Below are 22,227 nucleotides of genomic sequence, written 5' to 3' on the forward strand. Positions count from 1 at the left end.
TGATCGGCCACATGGTTGTCCCTCCTATTACTTAAAGTATGCAAAGTATTTGCTGCTTCTCTGGTAATTTGTATTTATTACCCTCCTTCAAAACAGAACTAAAGACAAACTCCGAGATTAGGCAAAAAACACTTCAGGAAGCTATAGGTTTGAAACTATGTGGCAGATATATATGCTGATGCTATCCACCTGAGGGAAAAACGGAAGGGAGGGAGTACTTGGAGTACTTGAGCTCTGCTGCCAAAGATAGGGCTACTAGCCTGGGCAGCGGCAGCCCAGTCCCACCTGCACATGACATGCTGCCATTTCTGCTCTGCTGTCCTTGCCGAGCAGAGAGCAAGGAGGAGAGCATGCTTCTACCTCTTTCCCACTCTCTCCAGGGAAAGCAGGGCCAAAGCCAGCTCTGCTAACATGAAATCCTGCCATCAGCTCCCCTTTGCCCAGTTAATCACAACACTTGACAGGGAAATGGGTTTTCTCTGTGGACTTCTTTAGTCCTGTTGCCTCCTACAAAAGGGGCCCTGAATGCCTCAGCAGAAGCAGCAGTGTCTACGGAATAACCTTCTAAAAGAGAACTCTGACCTATGCAAGTTACCCAGATTATTTCCTCCTCTTCAGAAAAATCTCTTCAGCACAGAGGTCCGTACATGCACAGGCATGAGTCACTCACAGCTGGCCAGCTCTCTGCTACCTCGCAAAATGGAAAAATACCCACTATAAGAGGCCACAGCAGAGCCTCAGTAACCAGCCAGTGACCAACCAAACAGATCAGCTGCCAGAGCTGGAAATACACAACCCAGAGGTTGGCACCCAATCCAGGGATCGGTGTAGCTCCATTGCCAGAGGTGAGGGGGAAGTGAAAACAGATGAGTACCTCATTTCATATCTAAATTTATATAACCTCCCCCACAAACAAAACAAAAACAAAAAAACAAAACAAAAAAAAAATAAAAAATCAACCAAACCAAACACCCACCACACCCACAAAAAACCCAACCAAAAAACCCCTACCAGTCAATCAGTTTGCTCAGAGATCTGTCCTTAGCTGGTATTTAACAAGGAAAATTGTATCAAATGCAGATTATCCTGGGAGCAAATTTAGCTCCAGCATTTACCAAAGATCAGAAGAGGCTGTTTAAACCTGTCAGTAATCATTGAGCAAATGTTAACAACTTCCCAGAATTTCCCCACACCAAAGTAGACACCCTCCCAGCAAGCAAAAAATGTTTTTCCAAGATTCCTTCCTTCTTTATGACAAATGCAGTGAGAAACCGGACTACTCTTCCATCAGTACCAAACCCCAAACACCACTATGGCAGATCTATACTTCTGTTTATGTGGGTTATTAATCAGAGCCATTTGATGGGAACAATATTTCTTTGTTTCTCTTCTATTTACTTAGTTTGAATTTTTAAAGCATCGGAGTGAAACTAAAACTGAATAAACTAATTAGTAAAGGAATTTCTAATAAAGAAAATAATTCTTTCTTGAAGACAAATCTTAAGAAGTTATAGATTAAGAGAAGATATGACAATCAAGACTGTGGCTGGACCTGGAACATGCTAATATACGCAATTAGATGCTAAAAGAGATAACTTCGGAGATAAATCAATATAGATTAAGTATTCATGAAAGGAACCATTGCAACAGCATTAAGAATAATATATGGAAACATTTGATATAGTATAGCGATCTTGCCTACCAGGACAAGAAGCTTTAGGTATTTTACCTAATTAATATTGTTTTAAGCATACATTAAGATATATGGGAAAAAAAAAAAATCAAATCTGTAAAAACAGAACTAAAAGAAAACAAGAAATTTGCTTACTCTTCTTGGCGCAAGTCATTAATGCTCCGATCTAGTGAGATCATATCACTTGCCACCATATTAAACCCAAACTCCTTAATGCTGGCTTGAATGGATTCTTTGTAATCTGGTCCTAAAACATATGGCTTTGCTTCCTCTCCAGGGCCACCAACAACTCCGTGAGGCTCGGGCTCTTTGGGTTCAAAATTACCAAGGACTCCAGGTCGTAAAACAGGATCTCGGTATACAAATGTCTGAGGCTTAAATGTGAGATACTGCCTCTGGATGATGTTTTGCTGTTTGTTATCACCACCACCATGATGATTTAGTTCATTTTTGGCCTTATTTTTCCTTCGAATGGATTCCAAGTCCACTTCTACACCTTCGACATGAGGCCAAGGTACCACAGGTTTGAACTTCTCATTTCCTAGTCCATGGTCTCCCTTGTTTGGCATCGGTCTGTTGGCTTCTTTGTCATCCTAGAGAAACAGTAGATCATATAAATTGATAATCCTTCATTTATTTAAATCCAGTACCTTAATGATAATAAATATATGTTAAACAAGAAGGGAGAAGTATCTGTAAAAGGGTTCAATGAACACTATTTACTAAAGCAACTGCTGCTGGAGAACATTGCCAGCTGTTATCCACACTTACCTTGGCAAGTAGAGCCTGGAAATGGCCCAAAGCATTTCCAAAGACCAAACACCCATGTAGGACATGCTAGCTTGAACATAGTTCAGGCTGCACACCAAACCAATGTGCAGGGAGCACTGGCAGAGCGTTTTACTAAGGAGTATGGTACGGAAGCAGACAATGCCACAACGTGAGGCATGGCATCCTTGGGGCCACTCTTGGACACAGGGTGTTTCTGAGGCTACGCATACCAGCTGCTGAGACCTCTAAAGGGTCTCAGTGGTTGCTAGATACAGCCTCAACATGCTCCCGCTCTGGGAAAGAGTGTCGTGACTATGTGTAGTCTGGCACGCACATCAGCAGCAACCTCAAGCCATATCTTATCCCTACCCCTCACCCCCCCAACTTGCTCCCACCAAGCATTACTTCTGCTGCTGCAACAGCAGCACGGTTTATTTAGAGCCATGAGGTAAGCTGAAGGCACTGGGAACAGCAGGCAAAAACAAGATGCAGCCCTGGTCTGATCTGCTGCCTGGCCATGCAGACTGACACGCCTGGGGAAGCAGTGCTGGGGCTGAAGAGAGCTGCCACAGGCACTAGCGTCTTCTTGTTTGCATCCTTGTTTAAAAGGACTTTTCCATTTTAGAGCACTCCTCCCTGCCACCCCAGCAAGAGGTTTGAAGTTCTCACTGAGAAGAAAGGTTGGGATTTTGAAAACTTCTTGGCATTTTCAGTGATCAGTGAGGTTGGTGGGTTAGAACAAGGGCGGGTGATTTTGGAAGTGTGAAGTCTCCAGAGTACAACAGCCCCACCCAAAACATACAGTCACTGCTTTCTCCAATACTACTGTCCAAGAGGACAACAGGAAACATTGCTGAAGGTTCAGATTTCCTGCTAAAATTATTTGTAGGCAAGACAGATGTTAGATAACACAGAAATTGGCAGAGAACAATGCACACATTTTAGCAACATCTCACTATCTATTCACAAATACAAAATCAAGCAAAAAATTGAGATCAGAAGGATGTCACCTATTCAAACCTGCTGGAGGCAGTGATAAGTTCACACTTAGATTGGGTTTCTCAGGGACTTGACAGTCACACCCTGAAAACATCCAGTGTCTCTGGACAACTTTGAGGGTGAAAAGATGCAGTTAGATTCATCATTAGACTTTTCTCCAGCGAGACCAAGCTGAGTTCCCCTACCCTTTCCCATGATTATGCCACATACTGCAGTCCTATAATCTCCTTAGCAGGTCTTTGCTCTCCATTTATTAATACCTCTCCTGTGCTTGGCAGCACAGAAGAAACCAGACATAGACTTGTTAATGCTATGCGTCAGGAAACAAACCACAACCCTTCGCTTGGTGGCTAAGTTCTTCCTAATGTAACCCATTAGGCAGTTTTGCCAGCAAGGGCACAATGCCGGACTCATGTCCGTGTTTAACTAAACCACGCAGTACTCATTACTACGTTACAATATTTTCCTCATGTATCATTCTGCATAATGAAACACCAGAAATGAAAAAAAGCCCAGTATAAAATATGTCTAGGTTGACAAGGTAACAATAGGAGTCAGACTGGCTCCAATTCAAAATATTAAGAATTTATTCAAGAAACTTTCTGCTTCTGTGCTTGTTCTTTAAACAGGGAGGACATACAAAATGCAGAAGTCTTATATTACTCTGTTCTTCCATCACCATTTTTTGAGGAACTTCAAAGCCAGCATGAGAAAGGGAAGGATAAGTGCATGTGAAAAGGCACATTTTGCAAGGTGGATGACAGGTCCATAAGTGGACTGTGAAAGGGCTGGGCAGGGAGGTACCTTCTAAAAACTCTAATTGAACAGCTGTGGATGCTGGATGTTGGAAGAACCCAAAGAGAAAGAGAGCACAGAAAGCAGCCAGGTTTACATATTGTCACTCTCAGACACCACCCTGGGTCACCAGTTCAGTCAGGCAGTAATTTCTTATGGTCAGTGTGAAATTAAATATCCTTTCATTCCACTTCCATCACCTATAAAACAGTTGTGAGTTCCCACTTAGCCAGTTCTCTGACTCTAACACAATACTTCTCAAAGTAATTTCTTTATTTTGCTGCCATCAGAGCTACAACTTACCTTATATTACGCTTAGCCTCATTATAACTGTTATGCACAATTTTCATTGCAATGCATTTATTTGCTGTTCCCTTCCAGATGCTAAATATATTGCATTTTTGTAGGCCTGAGAAAATACTGCCTAAAACAAGACAACTACACACAGACACACTCGCTCATCTCTTTCCTTCAATTTTTATGTGCCTAGAACAAATATGATCGAAGGTATGTGTTGCAGGCAGCTCAGCATCACACAGCTGCTCACTCCTTCCTCCTCCCCCTGCTCACAAATCTAAACCACATCATCCTATGGGATGCTATGAAGAAAATTAACTCAATCTCAGCATTTTATGGGTATTTAAAAAGAAAAAAAAAAAAAAAAGGGAACTATCAGTGTGCAGACCACAGCTCCTGGAGACTATTCATTTTTCCAGAGATAACCGAGACAAAGGTTTTCCAAATACCATCTGGAAAGAAAGCAAAGTCAAACCACAATTAAAGAACTATTTTGGTCATCATATAAGCCACAATGCTTAGTTGGGCACTCCAAAAGCATTTTCTCTCTCATGAATTATGACTCTTCTCCTCCCCTTAAAAAAAAAATTAATATAAAACCCCCTAAAATAATTTTTTAATCAGTGTGCCTCAGTGATCAGAAGCTTGGCTCTGCTAAAAATTTAGTATCAAACTTCAAAAAGATTCATATGATGACAGTCAAAATGGAAGGGATGCATATTAAAAAAACCCAAAAAAAACCCAAACAAACAAACAAACAAAAAAAACCCAAACCAACAAACCCAAACCTTTTAAAAGGTTTCCAAAAACAAGTCTTAAAATTATTTGAAAAACTTTTAAGAGACAAATCAATTACATAAAGGTGAAAAGAAGGCCCAGAAGAAGTGAGCACAACATATATCTGAACTGCACTTCTAGGTTGTCCAAAAATGAGGGCAGAGAAACAAGAAAATCTGTGAATGCTCTCACATCTGAAGACAAACATCATAAACAAAAATCTCATTACATCTTTATAAAGGTCACATAGTAAGCTATTTACATGCATATAGAAAAATGATTTTTCCACAAATCATTGTTTTTTTTTTTTTCTGTAGGGCTAGATCTAGGATTTCCTGCCAGCTTTTCTAGCTCCAGTTCAGTGCATACTTCTTTATTTTTTTGAATGTTCTTTTCACTCCTTAGAGCATTATGTATGAGTCACTGCAATGGGAGTTTTGGAAACAGTGACTTGTATTTAAAAAAAAAAAAAAAAAAAAAAAGTATTTGGTGTAAATTTTTTTTTTTTTTTTTTTTTTTGCAAATTAGGTTTTTCCTTTTTGCAAAAGAGAGGAATGCAGTTAAAGGCATATAGAACATAACATGTTTGGAAACATGTTTCTAAATTATACAAAGTAAAAGGAAAAACTGGGAGAGGTTCTCATAGGTATGTAAGGCTGGTCAACTGGTAGGAGGGTTTGAGTTACAGCTGGCAATAAAACTGTGAATCCAAAAGTTGCATAATCTGCTTTTCTCCAGTCAACCAGTTCAAGACTGGCAACTCCCTAAAACTCTCCATGAAACAACGTCTGAAGTTCAAACTGATGTTAAAAAAGTGGATTTGTTTCATTTCTAAAATGGATGATTATCATACTGAAAGAAGTTTGCGAATTCAAAGCCATGTCTATAAAAGCAACTTGCTCATCTAGACAAAAATCAGTGATGCACAAAAACTGAAAAGGGAAATAATTAAGAAGAATCCAGTAGTATTCTAATTACTCAAGGATACAAAAGGAAATTAAAACACCTCGCGCTCTCAGAATAGATATGTTCATACCCAGCTGATTAAAGACAGATACTGAGCATAGCAATATCTTGGTGTTCCAGAAAAAAAAACTATGAAAACTGATACAGTTTAATATTTTAGTAACCTAGGAGGTGACTCCCTATGCACTTCTATTTCTTCAGTCCATCTTTTACCTTTCTTAATTCTCAGCTGCATCAACACCACTGCACTTCCCATGAAAGGCAAATACAATGTATGTTCTTCTACCATAAGGAAGCGTTCAAGGACTTTTAACTAAGGATAAATCAACAGCTCTTAGAGCTCCCCTGGTGCAAGTTCCTCTTCTGTGCAAAAAAGCAGCATTTTCAATAGAGCTTCTGCCACAGATACTCTGATGGAGACCACACTACTATCAGTTTAGTGAGGATTTCAACATATTTAAAGTATTCTGGTTTGTTTGCCTTGACTTAATGTAGCCACACTCCTAGTTTATTGGAGAAAAAAGGCCACTTGAGAGACATGATACAGAGCCTAGCATTTTCAATTATTTGAGTAAACAGGAAGGGGTTATTCAGTCACCTTGTTAAAAGGAAAAAAAACAAAAAGAAGAAAAAGGGCTACAAGCTGGATTCACAGATTTCCTTATTAATTAGGCTCATGCTGGGAAGATACTAAAATGATGCCTGTTCTTAGCCAAGCTTCTAGCATGATTCTGCTCTGCCAGCTAACAGAGAGAAAAAAAACCAAGATCTAGTATATTTTGGTCTGCTTTGAATCATTAGTATGTGGGTCTTACTTACCAGGTTACAGTCCAGGACATAGATGGAAAAAATAAAGTGCCACACCAAAATACTCAGTCATGCAACTATTTTTGTGCCATGTGGTAGAAAAAAACTCCACAACACTCTTATGATCAAAAAACTGGAAAACTTTTCAGTATAGAGGATCAAACACAGACAAAAGGGAAAATCAACACATCCAACAATGTATTTCTGAATAGCTTTCACTCTAAATACCCACTAACTTCAGAATAAATAAAACAAGCAATGATTCCGACTACACAGTTGGCTGAATGTCAAAAGGAGTCGGTAAGATCGCACACCTTTCGCTTCCACCACCTGTGGTAGTGTCCATCCAAGCAATCAGAAGTTCTACCTACAGCAGGACCTGCTGAAGAAGGGAAAGCAAAACCAAAAGCACACACAAATATAAAAACACAGTTTCTCAAACAAGGATAAAGATCTATGGCACAACTGCCATCACTTCGGAAAATAAATAATTAAACCCTCTTTGAAATCATCACAATATTTTGCACATAACTCTTTAGCACCACGTGCAACACTGCCTCCAACTTTCCATCAAAACAATTCCATCCACAAAGCAACCATGCTGATTCAAATTAGGACAGAAGCTGGACCAGAAGAATTCTTTTGTCAAATATTCAAACCACCTGGCTCAAAAGGTGGCTTGACAAGGTGCTCAAAAGGTGCATTCGCTGTCACGACGCCTGGGCAAAACTCTCTCCCGTTTGGCTTCTTCTCTCTGCATTTCACAGGCACTTCAAAGGTGATGCAATGCATACTTATATGCTCAGTAGCTCCTACAGTGGCTTTTAAAACTTGTGTAAACTCAGAACAGAGCATTTATGGGAACTGTAGAAACACAGAAATATAATTTCACACTAAGTTATCAAAAACTTTTGAAGTTTAAAAATACATGTTTGTAAAAATAACAGATTGCTAAATCACTGTAATTTCATGCTTTGTGCAACCCAAGTGAAAAACCATACTGTTGATGGTACTTGTCAGCAGCATTTCCAGAAAAACGTCTAAGTTATGTTCTTATGTTGATAGTTGCCCTCAATTTTGACAGATACACTGACAACATTAAAGTGCACTATACACCAATGCCATGTCTCCATTGTAGATTTTTTCTCTGTTAAATATTCTAGGGGAAACAAAACTTAAACAGACCTAAATCATACATATCAGTGCTAAAGCTGTGTAAGTTGTCTTGTACCAACCTGGAATAAGTTTTGGTAGACAGAACTAACTGTCTGCAGTCTCCAAAGAGCAAGCAACCCTACTGTATAACCACCAGATCAGTCTACTTTTTGGAGTGTTCAACACAAGACCTGGAGAGAAGCTGCTTATGACCCAAGACAAAACTCCAAACAATTAAAAAAACCTTTGATAGTCTAAACAAGCAAGCATGAAATTATATGCATAATTTAGATCTATCTATATATGTTCTATTAATTAAAAAAACCCCAACATAACTCTGAAGGTTAACTAAGGTGCAAGGGCCACAAACAGCTTTGGAGAAATGAGTGTTCAGCAATAGGTTTATACTGCTGTGCACTGTACTCCCACCTACATCTGAGGAATGAAAAAAGACATGTGTTTCGGTGTTTTTAATTTAAAAATGCAAGGCAACTTCCCCCTTCACCTGCTTTCTAGACTTCATAGAATCTGTCAAGGTGATTGATGTGATGCACTACTTATTGCCCTGCACCATCCTTTATCCAGCTTGCTTTTTCTTGCCTGCTTTCTCAGTTCCCAAGTAGGTCCTCCAGAGGGAACTCGAGGAGGGAACTGTTTTGCCAGGGATAGATACCTGTAATAAAACAGGTCAGCAGCATTAAGAAAAATCCCTTTTCCCCACTCATTCCTGATAAGGCAGAACAGGACAGTTGCTGGCATTTACATTTTGACAGTTACATAAGTAACTTAGTTTTCAATAGGTACAAGCAGACCTCAGTCATTAATATCGAATCAGCTCACTGGAAAAAAAAAAGTAAATATGTAGCATTATCTTTGAGCCCCCAAATTACCCAACTTAGCTGGCGGGTAAAACAACTTAAGGGAGCAAGATAAACAGTTTTCTTCTGTCTTAGGGTTGACATTCCTGAGGTTTTCCATTGCTTATAGAAAAGCAACTGGCATGATCAAAAACAAAAAGGGCACATAATAAGGGAGAGAAACTGTAAAAATGTGAGGTTGGAAACAGCTCAATATTCTGCTATTATGACAGTTTGACAGATTTTAGCATTCAAGTTCCGAGTGACTTGCATTAATATATGCAAGTGTCTCTCACTGATTGCAAAAAATGGTAAAACAACTTCTTGTTACCTAGTAATGAGTCTAAAAACTAACAATACTAACATCTGTGGTCATCTCTGCTGCTGTTTGAACTTGTGGGTGGAAGAAAGACACTGAGGAAGGTTCAGTTTCTCAACCATTTTTAAATGGTTGCTGTTAAGAGTTCCCTAGGCAAAAAGACCAACTAGCTCTTCCTGTCTTTTTGGAACTAAACAACACTTTCAGTAGAAGAAAGCCAAAGTAATCAAGTGGAATAAACATAAATAAAAGAGCATAAAACACTATCTTTTCAGGTGTGTTTTCTCCCTGTTCATTAGGTGCCTTTGTTGCATCAAAGTACGATTTCTCTGGTCCCCAAGAACCTAGAGACCACAAGAGACCATACACTTTCCTTGCCTGCACTGATCCTGACCTGCTGTTCTTAATGGAACATGACACAAATTGAGGAAAAGACAAATATTGTCATCAATACATCAATATCATCATACAAGATAAGTCAGTTTAGGTTAAGTACTTAAGGCTGGTCTAATCAACCACCAGCTGACCCAGACACTACAAGTTCAACATTATGAGTCTGCTATCAACTGCATTTCAAATGTCCGTAATCTTCCTTCTTCTTCTGCACAACTGACACATTTCTACGCGCTGCAGCCTACATTGTCATTAGCGTGTACATAGCATGGTATTTCAACTGCAAACTTCTGTAGAGCATTATCCACAGTAATTCATTCTCAGAGACTACAGTGACTCAGACCTCCATGCCAACAAAGAAGCACCTGTTTGGTATGTTTACCCTCAAATACACCATATGGGTTGCTATAACATAGATGAGACTCAACACAAATTAAAAAAAAAAAAAAATCAAAAAAAAATTAAAAAATGAATATGCCAGTTGACTCACTTCATGCTAAATTGAGTCATTTAAAGTATTTTATTGTAATTCAGCTGTTCAGATCACCGTTACGGTAACAGCCAACCCCATGAAGAGGCCTAAGAGCACGAGAAGCACCCAGGCCTGGGACACAGTTATTCTACTATGGCACCAGGGTGAAAAACTGCCCCAGGTAAGCAAAGACCACCAAACACCAACCCCTATCTTTCAAAAACAAAGTGTAGTTTCTTGTCTACTCTTCAAAGCAAAGACTCCCAATGACCCAATTGCTCTCAGTTTTCCTCCTTTTCTTGAAGCAACACTCCACCAGAAGTCTTAGGAGATGTCTACTCTACTCACAGGAAGTTGCATCTACTCACAGGAAGGACAAGACTTACTGCCTAGAAAGTTAAACCTTGTTTTTTCTTAAGAAACTTAACGGAAATAATTCTTTTTCAACTTCCCAACCTGGAGGCAATCCATGGGGTACCTGCCCGTGAGAGAGGTTCCTCAAGGTGACTTGCTCCTTAAGCAGATGTGCCAGCTGCTGTAGGTAAAAGCAGTAGATGGACTGATGCATTTCTAAACAAAAAGTGCAACAAACTGGCTCCTAGGGACACAGCAAACCCCAGAAAAATGTTTAAGCAGATGAAGGCTGTGGGAAGTCTCCAAATGCTCAGAATTCTGGCTGGCTTTAATCAATATTATCATCTCTCATTTCTGTAAACATTTGTTACATATTTTGTTCAAATGCAACCTTCTGTTCTCTTTTTAATTTCTCTCAAATTGCCAGTTCTGTTTACAGTACTTTGATTAAGATGGTGCCATTGCTTATCCTGTTTTAGAGGGGCAGAAGGTGGAAGCAAAATTCTTTTTCCAACCCTTTCTTCTAGACAAAAGCTGAATATCAGGAAATCCCTTTTGAAAAATGCATTGCAAAACTGGATGGCAGAAAATTCAGGATTTTTTTCTGTCTCCTTTGTCCAAGTGATTATGAGTACCACATTTGCACATGGCTATGTGATTTGGAGCAGTGCTATGCATTCAATCAGATTTTGAAAACAGTGCTGAATGGCTCACATAGCACACCTAGGAAACAGCCAAAATCATCAACAAAAAAGGGAAACATAACCCTGCCCTTCAACTTGCATAAAAGGGCTTCAGAGTCAAGTATCAGATGCTTTTCTCCATCTACTCTAAGCTTTTCCCGAGACACGCATTTGGACCATGTAATATAGAAAAAACAACCATAACATACAGTTTTCTAATGCAGCCTTGATAAAACTGAAATCCATTTCTTGTTCGTAGAAAAATAGACTTTCAAGTCAAGGCTAGCAAACTGGAGTGAAGATAATGGTATTTATTCTCACACATTTACAATAAAAATAATCGGAAGCATACTTGGGGTATAATAAATTGCTTCATAACAACTTGAATAACCAACACCTTGCTGGCCCATAAAGTTTTTCCCCAGGGTACAAGGAAAAGAGAGGAACATACCATAATTAGAAAAACTGTCCACAATTTTTCTCTCTAGAGGGATCTTATAAATGTTTGACTGGAAAAATTATGAGCATTAAGAACGAAATGGACAACTGCTTAAGACATCATCTCCATCAGAGCTGACTGCAAGATGCAAAAGGGCTTCCAGATATCAGGTCTTGATCGATAACTCTTGGACTATTTTGTCCCTTCTTCAGAAAAAGAAATGTATGGATTTTTCATCTGAGCTTTACTACCTTTCTTCACATTGCCAATCAAAGGCTAGCAGAATAGGAGATACTCTGCTAGTAAAGTACATTAGTGTCCTGGTTTCAGTCAAGCAACCACACCAATTAGTAAAACTGTACTCACATAGGAAAGCAGGTCCCATCTCTTTGCTTAAACAAACTCCTTCCTTGTAGATGCCTAAGACTATTAAAGTCTAGAGATTAATAAAAACGAAGAGCAAGAGATCCTGATTACCTCAGATTAAATAAAGTGCTGCATTGATGTATTGTCAATTTAGTCTAAGTCGATCAATGTAGCTTAACAATTTCTACAGTAGTATTCTACTACTGCCAGTGCGCATGCTTTCAAGTGCCTGGCAACCAATTCCAACAGTTTTTGCAATCAAATGGAAGAAAAAGAGAGAAAGCAGCCATGAGAATGAATCATTTCACTGCAGTATTACCACAATCCACATTTCTATCACTAAGACCTTCTCTCTGGTACTGTCTTGTTTCAGTCCTGCACTCCGTGATCTTCAGCAGCATCGCCTTGTCTTTTGTGCCTAGCAGCTGATCTCCTCCAGTCCTACACCTACACTCAAGGCATTGCTACAATTGCTAAGAACTTTCTCCCATAGCCCTTAATGGTTCAGCAACAGCAAACCATCTCTTTTCCATCCTGAAAACTTCTTCAATCTTTTTTTCCCCCAGGGAAGTTGTGCTTTCCAAGGTGAAAGGCTTAAAACACAGCATCACTGAAGAGATACAGTACAAAATTTGTTCTCGTCACTACATTTCAACATTAAATGAAACTTGTGACCTTTCTAGTTGAGTCATTGCACTTCCCCGTTCTGTCTCACTCCAGGAATATCCTTCATTTTATGCACGTTTGAATGAGATCTTCAAAATAGAACTCATGTTTATTCATACAGATATTTGAGATTCTTAAGGGCTTATCTTAGAAGTCCTCTGTCCAGCCTCATTTCCTTCCATAAAGGAAGGATTATTCTCCTTTTCCTGTGTAGTGGTGTTACACAGTGGGCTATCAGGCAGCAAGGCTTTTCATTTTACTAAGACCAAGCCCCTTTTAGGAGTGTTCTCTGTAGGCTGAAGAAAGAAATAGATGAAGCCATTTCTTTTGGACTTTAACAATCAAAATTGAGGTAATAAAATTTTATGCTGTAGACATAAGCAGGTAAAAATAAGCACATGCTTTGAATTTAAGAACTAAGAGACCAAAGAGTTACAATTTATAATCAATACGTTTGCTATTGAAAACATCTAATTTCAATTATTTTTCCCTCCTGAGGGGAAAAAGCCTCAGAAAGAAACAAAAATTACCATCAATCCTCATGTTCTGAATGGCTAAGGACAGCTTTTCTGGCCAGCTATGAACATCGCACTGGTTAAAAGCCTGCAGAGGAACGTCATCCTTGCTTCTCAATCATCTGAGACAGATGGCTATTTAAAAATCATGCATTTGTTTTACATATATCAGCGAGTAAATGACATTTACAATACAATAAATCTATCACTGATGGACAAGCTTGATCAAGGGATGCAGGTTTCTGTGCTATATCTTGTCTGCCTCAATTTTTAGACACATATGTTGATCTCATTTCATATTTCTTGCTATTTATCTTGAAATACTATTACCATTCTCAAGCTTTACAACAGCCTATTTATGTCTTTTTTTAAATGCATTTCACAATTTGATGAACACTACCATTTTGAAAGCTTTTTCAAAGCAGCAGCCAGCTGAAGCCAAAAGCTGCATTGTATGAAAATTACACATACTGTCTAAAACCCATTTCCAAAAGTTTCATCTGAACTCCCAAAAGATTCCAGAAATTCAGAGTATTTACATAATTACTTTGTGTACTGCTTGACTAGATAAGTGAGGGGAAATCACTTGTTACGATCAATTGCGTTCTCAAACTCATCTTTCCTTGACTCTTCATTCCTGTGTTTTTTCTATGTAGGAGATATTAAAGAAAATTTGTGTGGTATTTGCCAATAAATTAGTTATATTCTACTGAATTGTTGAGGTGAGATAAGGTATTTTCTTCTCTGTTCTAAATACTTTAGAAACAACCAACACACACATGCATTTGAAGCATAAGAAGGAAAAAAAGATCTGCAACACCACCACTAAACTAGTAAGAACCAATTTATTGAAAAGATAATTCAGTCTTGGTAAATTGACTACTCTTTCTGTGACAAATACAGCTAGTGACATTACTTGTTTTGCTGTGAAGTAAGCATGATGAATATCAAAACCTAGTTCATAGCTTTGCTTTAGAGGCCACTTGTGTGATGTGTGAGCACAGCCAGGTTCTTCGCATCCTTTAGGTAGCCAGTAGGAATACGACAATATAATCCACAAGCTTCTTGAAATGGACTCCCTCGAACCTGCCTGCTCTCCAGTATGCTTTCAGCCTTGCACTTAGCTCCGCACTCTCCACACAGTATCTTTTATTTCTAGCATGGAAGTCTCCATGTTCATGTTGAGACCACAAGACCCAGTGGAGAGGCAGACACGCTGCACCTGGACCTCAAGGAACACACTCCCTTGACATCTGCTTTGTCAGTGCAGATGATCCAGCAATGTTAGTTAGTGCAGATGGTGCCAGCAACATAAACTTGAATCTATCTGAGACTAATGTTCAAAACATTACTCTCAAAGCCATCTTTGGGAACAAACATCCTACTGCTTTCTTTTAATATAGCACTAAGGATAAGCCTTTAGCCTGGAACATCTTCCAAGGGGCCTGCCTACATCTGCTGGATCCAGAAGAGAGTTTTCATGCCACTTTTGTGTTCCCAGCTCAGGTACGTTCTGGCTGGCATTTCTGACCACGTCTGGAGAAGATGCAAATGAACATCATCCTCTCGTGTGCAGCAATTCCTTTGCAATTGGACTGTGGCACTCTGCTGTTTAAATTATTTGGCATAGAGCACACATACAAATAAAGAGGATCCTTCTTGTTTGCAACAAGAGGAAGTGAATGTTCTCAGCACCAGGTCTAACCACAGGATACTCCCACCACCCAAACAGCATAGCAAGAGGCATTTCTCTGAAGCACTGTAATCTTTTCAATAACTGTTTGCTCCTCGTAAACATTTATGTTATGAAATCACAAGTCTTGCTAGTTCAGATTCTCCATGTAAAATTTTGGTTAAAAATTGATCTCAAAACAATGGCAAGCCTTTCATCAGGTTATACTCTCCCCAGTAACACTGTTCCCAGCTGGAGTAATTTCCATAAGCCCTAAGAATGTGTGGTCCTGTAGGCTTCAAATGGAGCTGTTAATAACTGCATTTATGAAAACTGTGCCCTTCACTTACTGAATCTAACACAGAAAAGATATTAGCAAAGCATACTTACGATCTATTCAGTTCATTAAATGGGTGTTTAAGTGTGAATGCAGTTCGCTGAATCAAGATCTTTATGTGCTAGCCTTGCACTTTAACTTCTGACAAAGACATCTTTGTCAAAGCCTGTCATAAAACTCATATGAAAAGCCCTCTGCAGTCCCTGAGAAAGACAGTCTATTATCTCTAACACAGCAAAATCTGGCCAGCAGCTGGAGAAGGCAGAGTCAATAAGGTAGTTCATAGTGAAGTCTGGCTGGGGAGAAACTGCCTCCCAAGAGAAAGAATGGCAAAAGAAGAAAGATGTAAGTATTTCAATCTCCAGTATGAAAGAGAAGCTACGTGCATGAACCCTCAAATACCAGAGAAGGATGAACTGGCCAATGTACCAGGACAGGACTGATAACAAAACTGTTACCTAGAAAACTGTTATATAGAAATTGGTAAGTAGATGCAATATAGACGAGCCTCTTCAGTAAGAGACAATACATTCAATGTGATCGTCAAGAAAACCAATATTATTGCTGTCATTAATCAGTCGCCTTTTGGGTTAAGGTGCTTTAAAAGTTCTTGCATATAAAGTGACAACAGCAAAACATAAAAGGTACATGCTCTGTTTAAAACTGTCTTATGTGAGTTACCCAAATCAATATTTTCTTAATACATTATCATACAGTGTAGACTTGGACAAATCTTCTAAATTAAAATAAAACCAGAAATAAAACCAGGTTGAGTCACCACCCCACTAAACACTTCTAGTAAAACAAAACAGACAAAAAAAGCAGAACAAACAAAACTCAATGAGAAAACCTACTACTCCCCCCCTTTAATTAAACAGTTCTACAGTTTTAAGTCTCATGGCAAAATAAAAATATCAGGAATAAAGATGAAGAGGAGTCAATGTGTTCCTTGATGAAATTGATGGCAATATCCAACTGGATATTAAAAAAACCCCTTGTGCCATGAGAACAATCGAACAGTGGGACAAGTTAGGCAGAATGGTTGTGCTGTCTCCCTCCCTCCTCGTAGGCGTTCAAGGCCAAGGTGTACAAATCCCTGAGCAGCCTGTCTGACCACCTAGCTGACCCTGCTTGGAGCAGAGGTTAGACTAGGGCTTCCTCAGGTCCCTTCCAGCTTGAATAATCCCATGATTTTATGCAAGAAATTTGGACAGTCTTTCTGCCATCATAAAAGCTGGAATTTTTGACTTTTCAACTTGCTTCCTTTAAAAAATATAAAGGCTTAAAAATAAGCTACTATGCAGTTTTCTGTTTTTAATAATTTCAACATTAACATGCAGAAACCCTGTGCATCCCTTTAGCAGAGAGCAGCTGAAACCCACAAGCAATAAAAGTCACTTCAGACAGTATTTTACCTGGAAACAGGATAATTTTCATTTTGTTTAGTATGGCATTTTCAATTCTATAATTCTTGACAGCATGACAACTGTAGATTTGTAAAGGAAGTCAGATTTAGATAAGATATGGAAAAAAAAAAAGCACTTGCCTACACTTCTGAGTAAAGGGACTCAAGGCTGACTTCCAAGGTTTATTTAAAAAGCAAAGTTTGGAAGACCTCTGAATGTCAATACTATGATGTATTACATTGACGTTTATCTTCTCAAGATTGCAGACACACAGTAAAACCTGAAGGTGATATTTTTCATCTCTGCTTTAAGGTGAACTGTGGAATACCAGGAATACGAATTACAAGATGCACCTGGCTCTTGCAGAAAATTAATGACTGCAGACAAGCTGCCTTTACATTTGTCTTCACTAATTTGTTTTTTGATTTAAACCTCTGTCTGACAGGTGTTGGATTTTTCAAGCGGATATTCCAGAGTAAGATGAATACATTTCTACAACCAGTTTACTTCTCCCTTACACATTTCTGTCCTGCTTGTGTGCCAATACAAGCACCTTCACACCCGTATGCAGAGCTGGACCAAGGACTCCCCACAGCCAGCTGTGCAGGCAAGCCAAATGACTTTGGCATCCGTATGCAGAGTGAACATCAGTACTGAGCTAGTTCAAAACAAGAGCATGGGGGGAAAAAAAAAGGAAAACAAAAAGCTACTGGAAGTGAGGGGTAGCTGAAAAACACAGAGGAGAGTGCCCTAGTAGTAAAACACAGAACACTGCTGCCTCCCCAGGCCTTTTAAAACCATTACTGGTACATAGGCATGCAGCAGAGGGACAAGGGCCCTGCAGTCCTGCTTTCCCCATGTGGTTTCTGGCCATCCTCAGAGCCCTCCTCAGGACCAGAACAAGTACCTGCATGGTGCCTAACTCAAGAGAGTATCTGATGCTTTTGTACCTTTAAAACAAAACAACACAACTAAACAAAACCAAACAAAGAAAAATACCCCAGAGCACCTCTCTCAACCTTTCTTCTCCCTCGGAGGAGATCCACTTGCTGTGCTAAGGAAGGGGAGGCATAAAGGCAGCACACTTACGTCGCAACTGAATTGAGGGCCAGACACTCATGGTGCACTTAAGAGCAGCACGAAAAAGTATGCAGGCTTGCTTGGTTTTCCAAGCCACCACACCCAGACCCCCTTTTAGAAATAATCCAACTGTTCCTAGGCAGGGAATGCCTGTAACAGCAAAACATGACTCTTTTGGGTGGTCTGGGCAATGGCTGCTGGTCCTCTTCCTGAGGTACCCAGGCCTGTTCTTCCAGTGTTTCTCACAGTAAGCGTTAATGACAATGCAGGAACGCTGTTATGCTCTAAACAAAAGGACATTTCTGTTACATATTCTTAGCAGTATGAATCTCTTGGTGCAGAATTAAGGAGGCAGCCTCATGTTCTTAATGGGAGGAGAAGGAAGATGTACATAACCAGTGGTTGCCTTGACCTAGGTGAGGGCACTTCTCTCTTTCCAGGAAAGCTCCAAGCCTCAAGAGAGTTCTCATTAAAAATACATAAAAATGGCAACTCTTCACAGCATGGTGATTTAAGCATGTATTTCTACATCTCCCTTTCCTTAGAAAATGCAGACAAATGTCAGGCAAAGCTCCATTCTGCCTATTTTCTCACTCTTGTATCCAATCTTTTATGCCACTACTGCTAGATAAGAAAAGGTATTAGGGAATGTGCCAGGCTACCACTGGACACACTCCTTCAGTCTACAGACAAAATAAATCAAAGTAAGTAAAGAAACCAAAGAAACTTTAAAAGCAAAAATGTATGAAGGGAAATGAATATCACAGACGTTAACAAGCATTGGGATAAAACCAACACTGGTTACAGGACATTAGAGTTGGCAGAACTGGCCTTTTTCATACGTTTAAAGTTTCTTTGAGTCCTACAGCTGATACAGTATAAACCAGCTAGGCGACATTAAGGTCTAACAAAATTAACAAAGGCATACAGACGAAAAAATAGACGTCTTGCAGGAAAGTTGTTGGGGCTTGCTGTTAGACTATGAATAGACTACCTAAATATACACTGCTGGAAGGTTTCCATTTGTAAAGCCAAAGTGACTTACAGAAAGCCAGCTACATACAGGAATATTTAAGAGTTCGGCTATAAGACAATGATTCTGTACCAGAGACCTTAACTTCCTCATGGGTAAATCTAGGCTTAAAAATAAATGCCCATGAATTTTAATAAATATGTAAAAAGTATATTGCTCTGGACTTAGGAAATCTCAGGTCTGAGAATGAAAAAAAGGAGGACAATAAGATAGAATTATTTCTGATATGCAAAAGCTTTCTTACCAACAAACACTAAGGCATTACAGTCAAGATTATTCAGTTAAGCTATTAAAATGTACTTTTAAAGCATCAACCTAGAAGGTATAATGAATTCTGCTTGCAACATTATTCATTTGGTAATATTAAGTAGTATATTATGTTTATTAGATAAATCGAATTAATAGATATTTCTGCCTGTTTCTTAGAAATAAACAGCTGTGAACCATTCCTGAAAATTAGGATTGCTGGGATTAGACTGCAAACTGTATTTTGACAAGTCATCACTATAGACTAAATTCTTGCAAATACCATACAAGATAAAACCTGTTCAAAAACCTGCTTAAGCTGCCTCTCCTTTGCAGCAAAGCTAACTGGCCAAGTCTATCAGTGAAAACTTCGGTGCTTAGCATTTGAGGCTGTGAAGACTTCTCTAATCATAGACAAGAACTGTAGAGTTTAAAATTAAACAGGGTGTTTTTTTTTCCCATAAAACCGTAGCATTTTATATCCTGTGACAAACCTGTTAGAAAATAGATTGCCCGAGCTATTACAGAGGATAAAGTCAAGAAAAGTAGTCTGATCATTTATCTTTCTTCCTTACTTCCAGATTTCCTATCACTTAATACCTTACTGCAGTGCAAGAAAACTCCTAAGCTGTTGAACAGTGGTTTGTGAGAATAAGCCTAATTAACTCCTCAAACTCCCGCAAAGAGTGAACAAGGAACTTTAAGTGAGGTATTCATCCTTCAGCTGAGGATAAGACTCGTATAAGAAACTGGAATAACAAAGATCAATGCACCTCATTACAGTAATATGGATTTGTGCTGGCCGTACCTTCATCACCTGATGTAAACATACAGGACTGAAAAAATCCATTTTAAAGAAGAAAAAGAGAAGAAGAAAAAAATAATCTTATTGTTTCCAGTAGATCTAAAAATTATGTTATGATCTGAAAATCAGTCTTGCATGCCTGACTGTAAGCCCAGCAGCCTCTCTGTTCTCGGCTTAACAGCAAAACCATAATGAGGTACCTCTGATTACCTGCAGTCCCTGAACACATTTCACCACACAAATATATGCAAGTCAGCCTAGGTTTAGAAATTATGCACCCCTAAGAAATATTGCTGAAACAGATACCTCCCAAAGAGGCACGAGGCATCTCTCAACCGCAAGATCTAGGCATACAGGAATCAGAGAAAGGGGACATAGGACAGATGAAGTGTGCTCAAGGACAGCAAATTTCAAAGAATTCTAATTATTTTTAAAGTAGGCCAACCCCCAGGACATATCCATTTCATCCAGAAAAATTAATCCAGCCTGCTCCCTACCATCCTCTTTTCCCAAGACCTCTCAGGTATACACAAAGATTAAAGGCTACATGAACTATCCTGGCAGTCTGCTCCCTTCTATCACAACAGCTTGACAACTCCCCTGTCATCACCAGCCTTGGTAGAAGATAATAATGGGAGCAAAACTTGTTAAATCCAAGAGGTGACTGACATGACTATTCATGGAAAAGGTAAGTCTGCTATCTAATACTGCAACTCTACCTTAGAGAGATTCCTCCCCCCCATCTCTCCACATGAAATCATGGCAATGGTACTGACACTTTAGACACCTACTCACTGCTGTATATGAGCACTCAAGGGTCTCATCATACATTGCCAAAGCTGGGCAAGAGTAACCATTTGCTCTAGGTTTGATATGCAAGTCTTCTCCCAGTCTAAATCCCAGTGTCCTGGATAGCTGTTCTTGAGGCTGTTTTTTCTGCTGGTGACTCTGAAGGAGGAGCTCACACCTGAACCCCCTCAAAGAACTTCACAGCCTCACTATCAAGCCAACACTTTTTGGCCTTCCTCAGACTAACCTGTCTTCTACCGTTGACATAACTAAAAAATATGCAAGTGTTCAAGACAAATATATTGGTATTGGAAAACACAGAGAGGAGTCTTCAACTCTTAGACACTGAGATCACACAAAAGCATCCCAGAAACTAATCTGCAGTCTTACTTCAGATACCCAGGGCTGAAATACCTCCACAGAGAATACTCAAGACCGCTTTACACACTCAGTAAATCTCACACAACATGCTGATATTCCATTGAGTGGAATATCAGCATTTTGAGCTCAGGACTTCCAAAAAGCAATAAAAGATGCAGGAGGAGATTCTTTTCCATCACCAGCAGGAGCTGACGCACAGGAGACCCATCCTTCTGAACTTGAGAGCTGTTGGCTAAGAGCTCTCCGGTCAGAGGCAGGTGATACACTTAAAGACAATCAGTAAAATCTCATACTCCATCAAAAGAAGCAAACAACAACAAAACTCACCTCCCACCCTTTTCTACCTCTGCAGGTGTTATTGTTTTTAAGCTAATCACTAGTGAAGGTCTTGGTTCTGTGGAGGAGGAACATTATTTCATAGAGGGGAGGGAAATGTGGAATAGGTGAGAAAAAATTTCATAGCTGCTGTTCAAAGCTTCTCAGAGGCTTTGGTATGTCAGAATAACGCTTGTGGGAGATGGATTAGCAGAGCCAGAGCAGGTGAAGCAGTCTAAGGTGCATGATAAATGCACCACTGACACATGCATGGCTTTTAAAAGACATATATTATGAGCCTCGAAGAGCTGACTTGAAGGGCTCATTTAAGCGAGAGCGTAGCAAATCTTGTTTCAAGACTAAAGCATGCAGAGAACAATTTATTTTCCCTGAAGAACACATTATCTCAATATTGTCTTTCTTGGTCTTCCTTCATCAATAGGTATGTCATGAGAAAACTCGTGACATTACCATCTCAGATCTTTTTAAGAGGTAGCTTGGTTCCTTTTTCTGAGTTTGCTTCAAGTTGTTGCAGATGATGCATTTTCTACAGCAACTTAAATTAATGAATACCTTTTTCTTAGACATATCTAGAATTCTTATTAACTAGCTCAAAACAAAGGCATTGCTTAATTATCACAAATCCATAAAGGCAGGAACTAAGAACTAAAACGGGGTGCTGCTATGCTTCAGCCCTATTGAAACGCTATCCTATTGAAACCCTTGGGTTTTTTCAGTCACCCTTAAAAAGGAAATCTTTCACTACAGGTTAAAAATCAAAGCAAATTTTAATTCCCAAGTTGTGACAAAAATATTCAAAAAGCTGTATGTGATTGCAT

At 39.3% G+C, this 22,227-nt stretch overlaps 1 protein-coding gene across 1 annotated transcript in view; it reads right to left on the minus strand.

Moving 5' to 3' along the window:
* Positions 1–1,824: 1,824 nt before the first annotated feature.
* The window catches only part of LOC115610213 (N-acetylgalactosaminyltransferase 7-like), a 29,137-nt gene continuing 8,734 nt past the window's right edge, over positions 1,825–22,227 (minus strand). The window contains exon 2 of the mRNA XM_030491358.1: positions 1,825–2,286. Within this exon, the coding sequence (XP_030347218.1) occupies positions 1,825–2,286 (462 nt within the window). The remainder of the gene's footprint in view (positions 2,287–22,227) is intronic.

Source organism: Strigops habroptila, chromosome 7, assembly GCF_004027225.2.
Source record: "Strigops habroptila isolate Jane chromosome 7, bStrHab1.2.pri, whole genome shotgun sequence".
Taxonomy (NCBI): Eukaryota; Metazoa; Chordata; class Aves; order Psittaciformes; family Psittacidae; genus Strigops; species Strigops habroptila.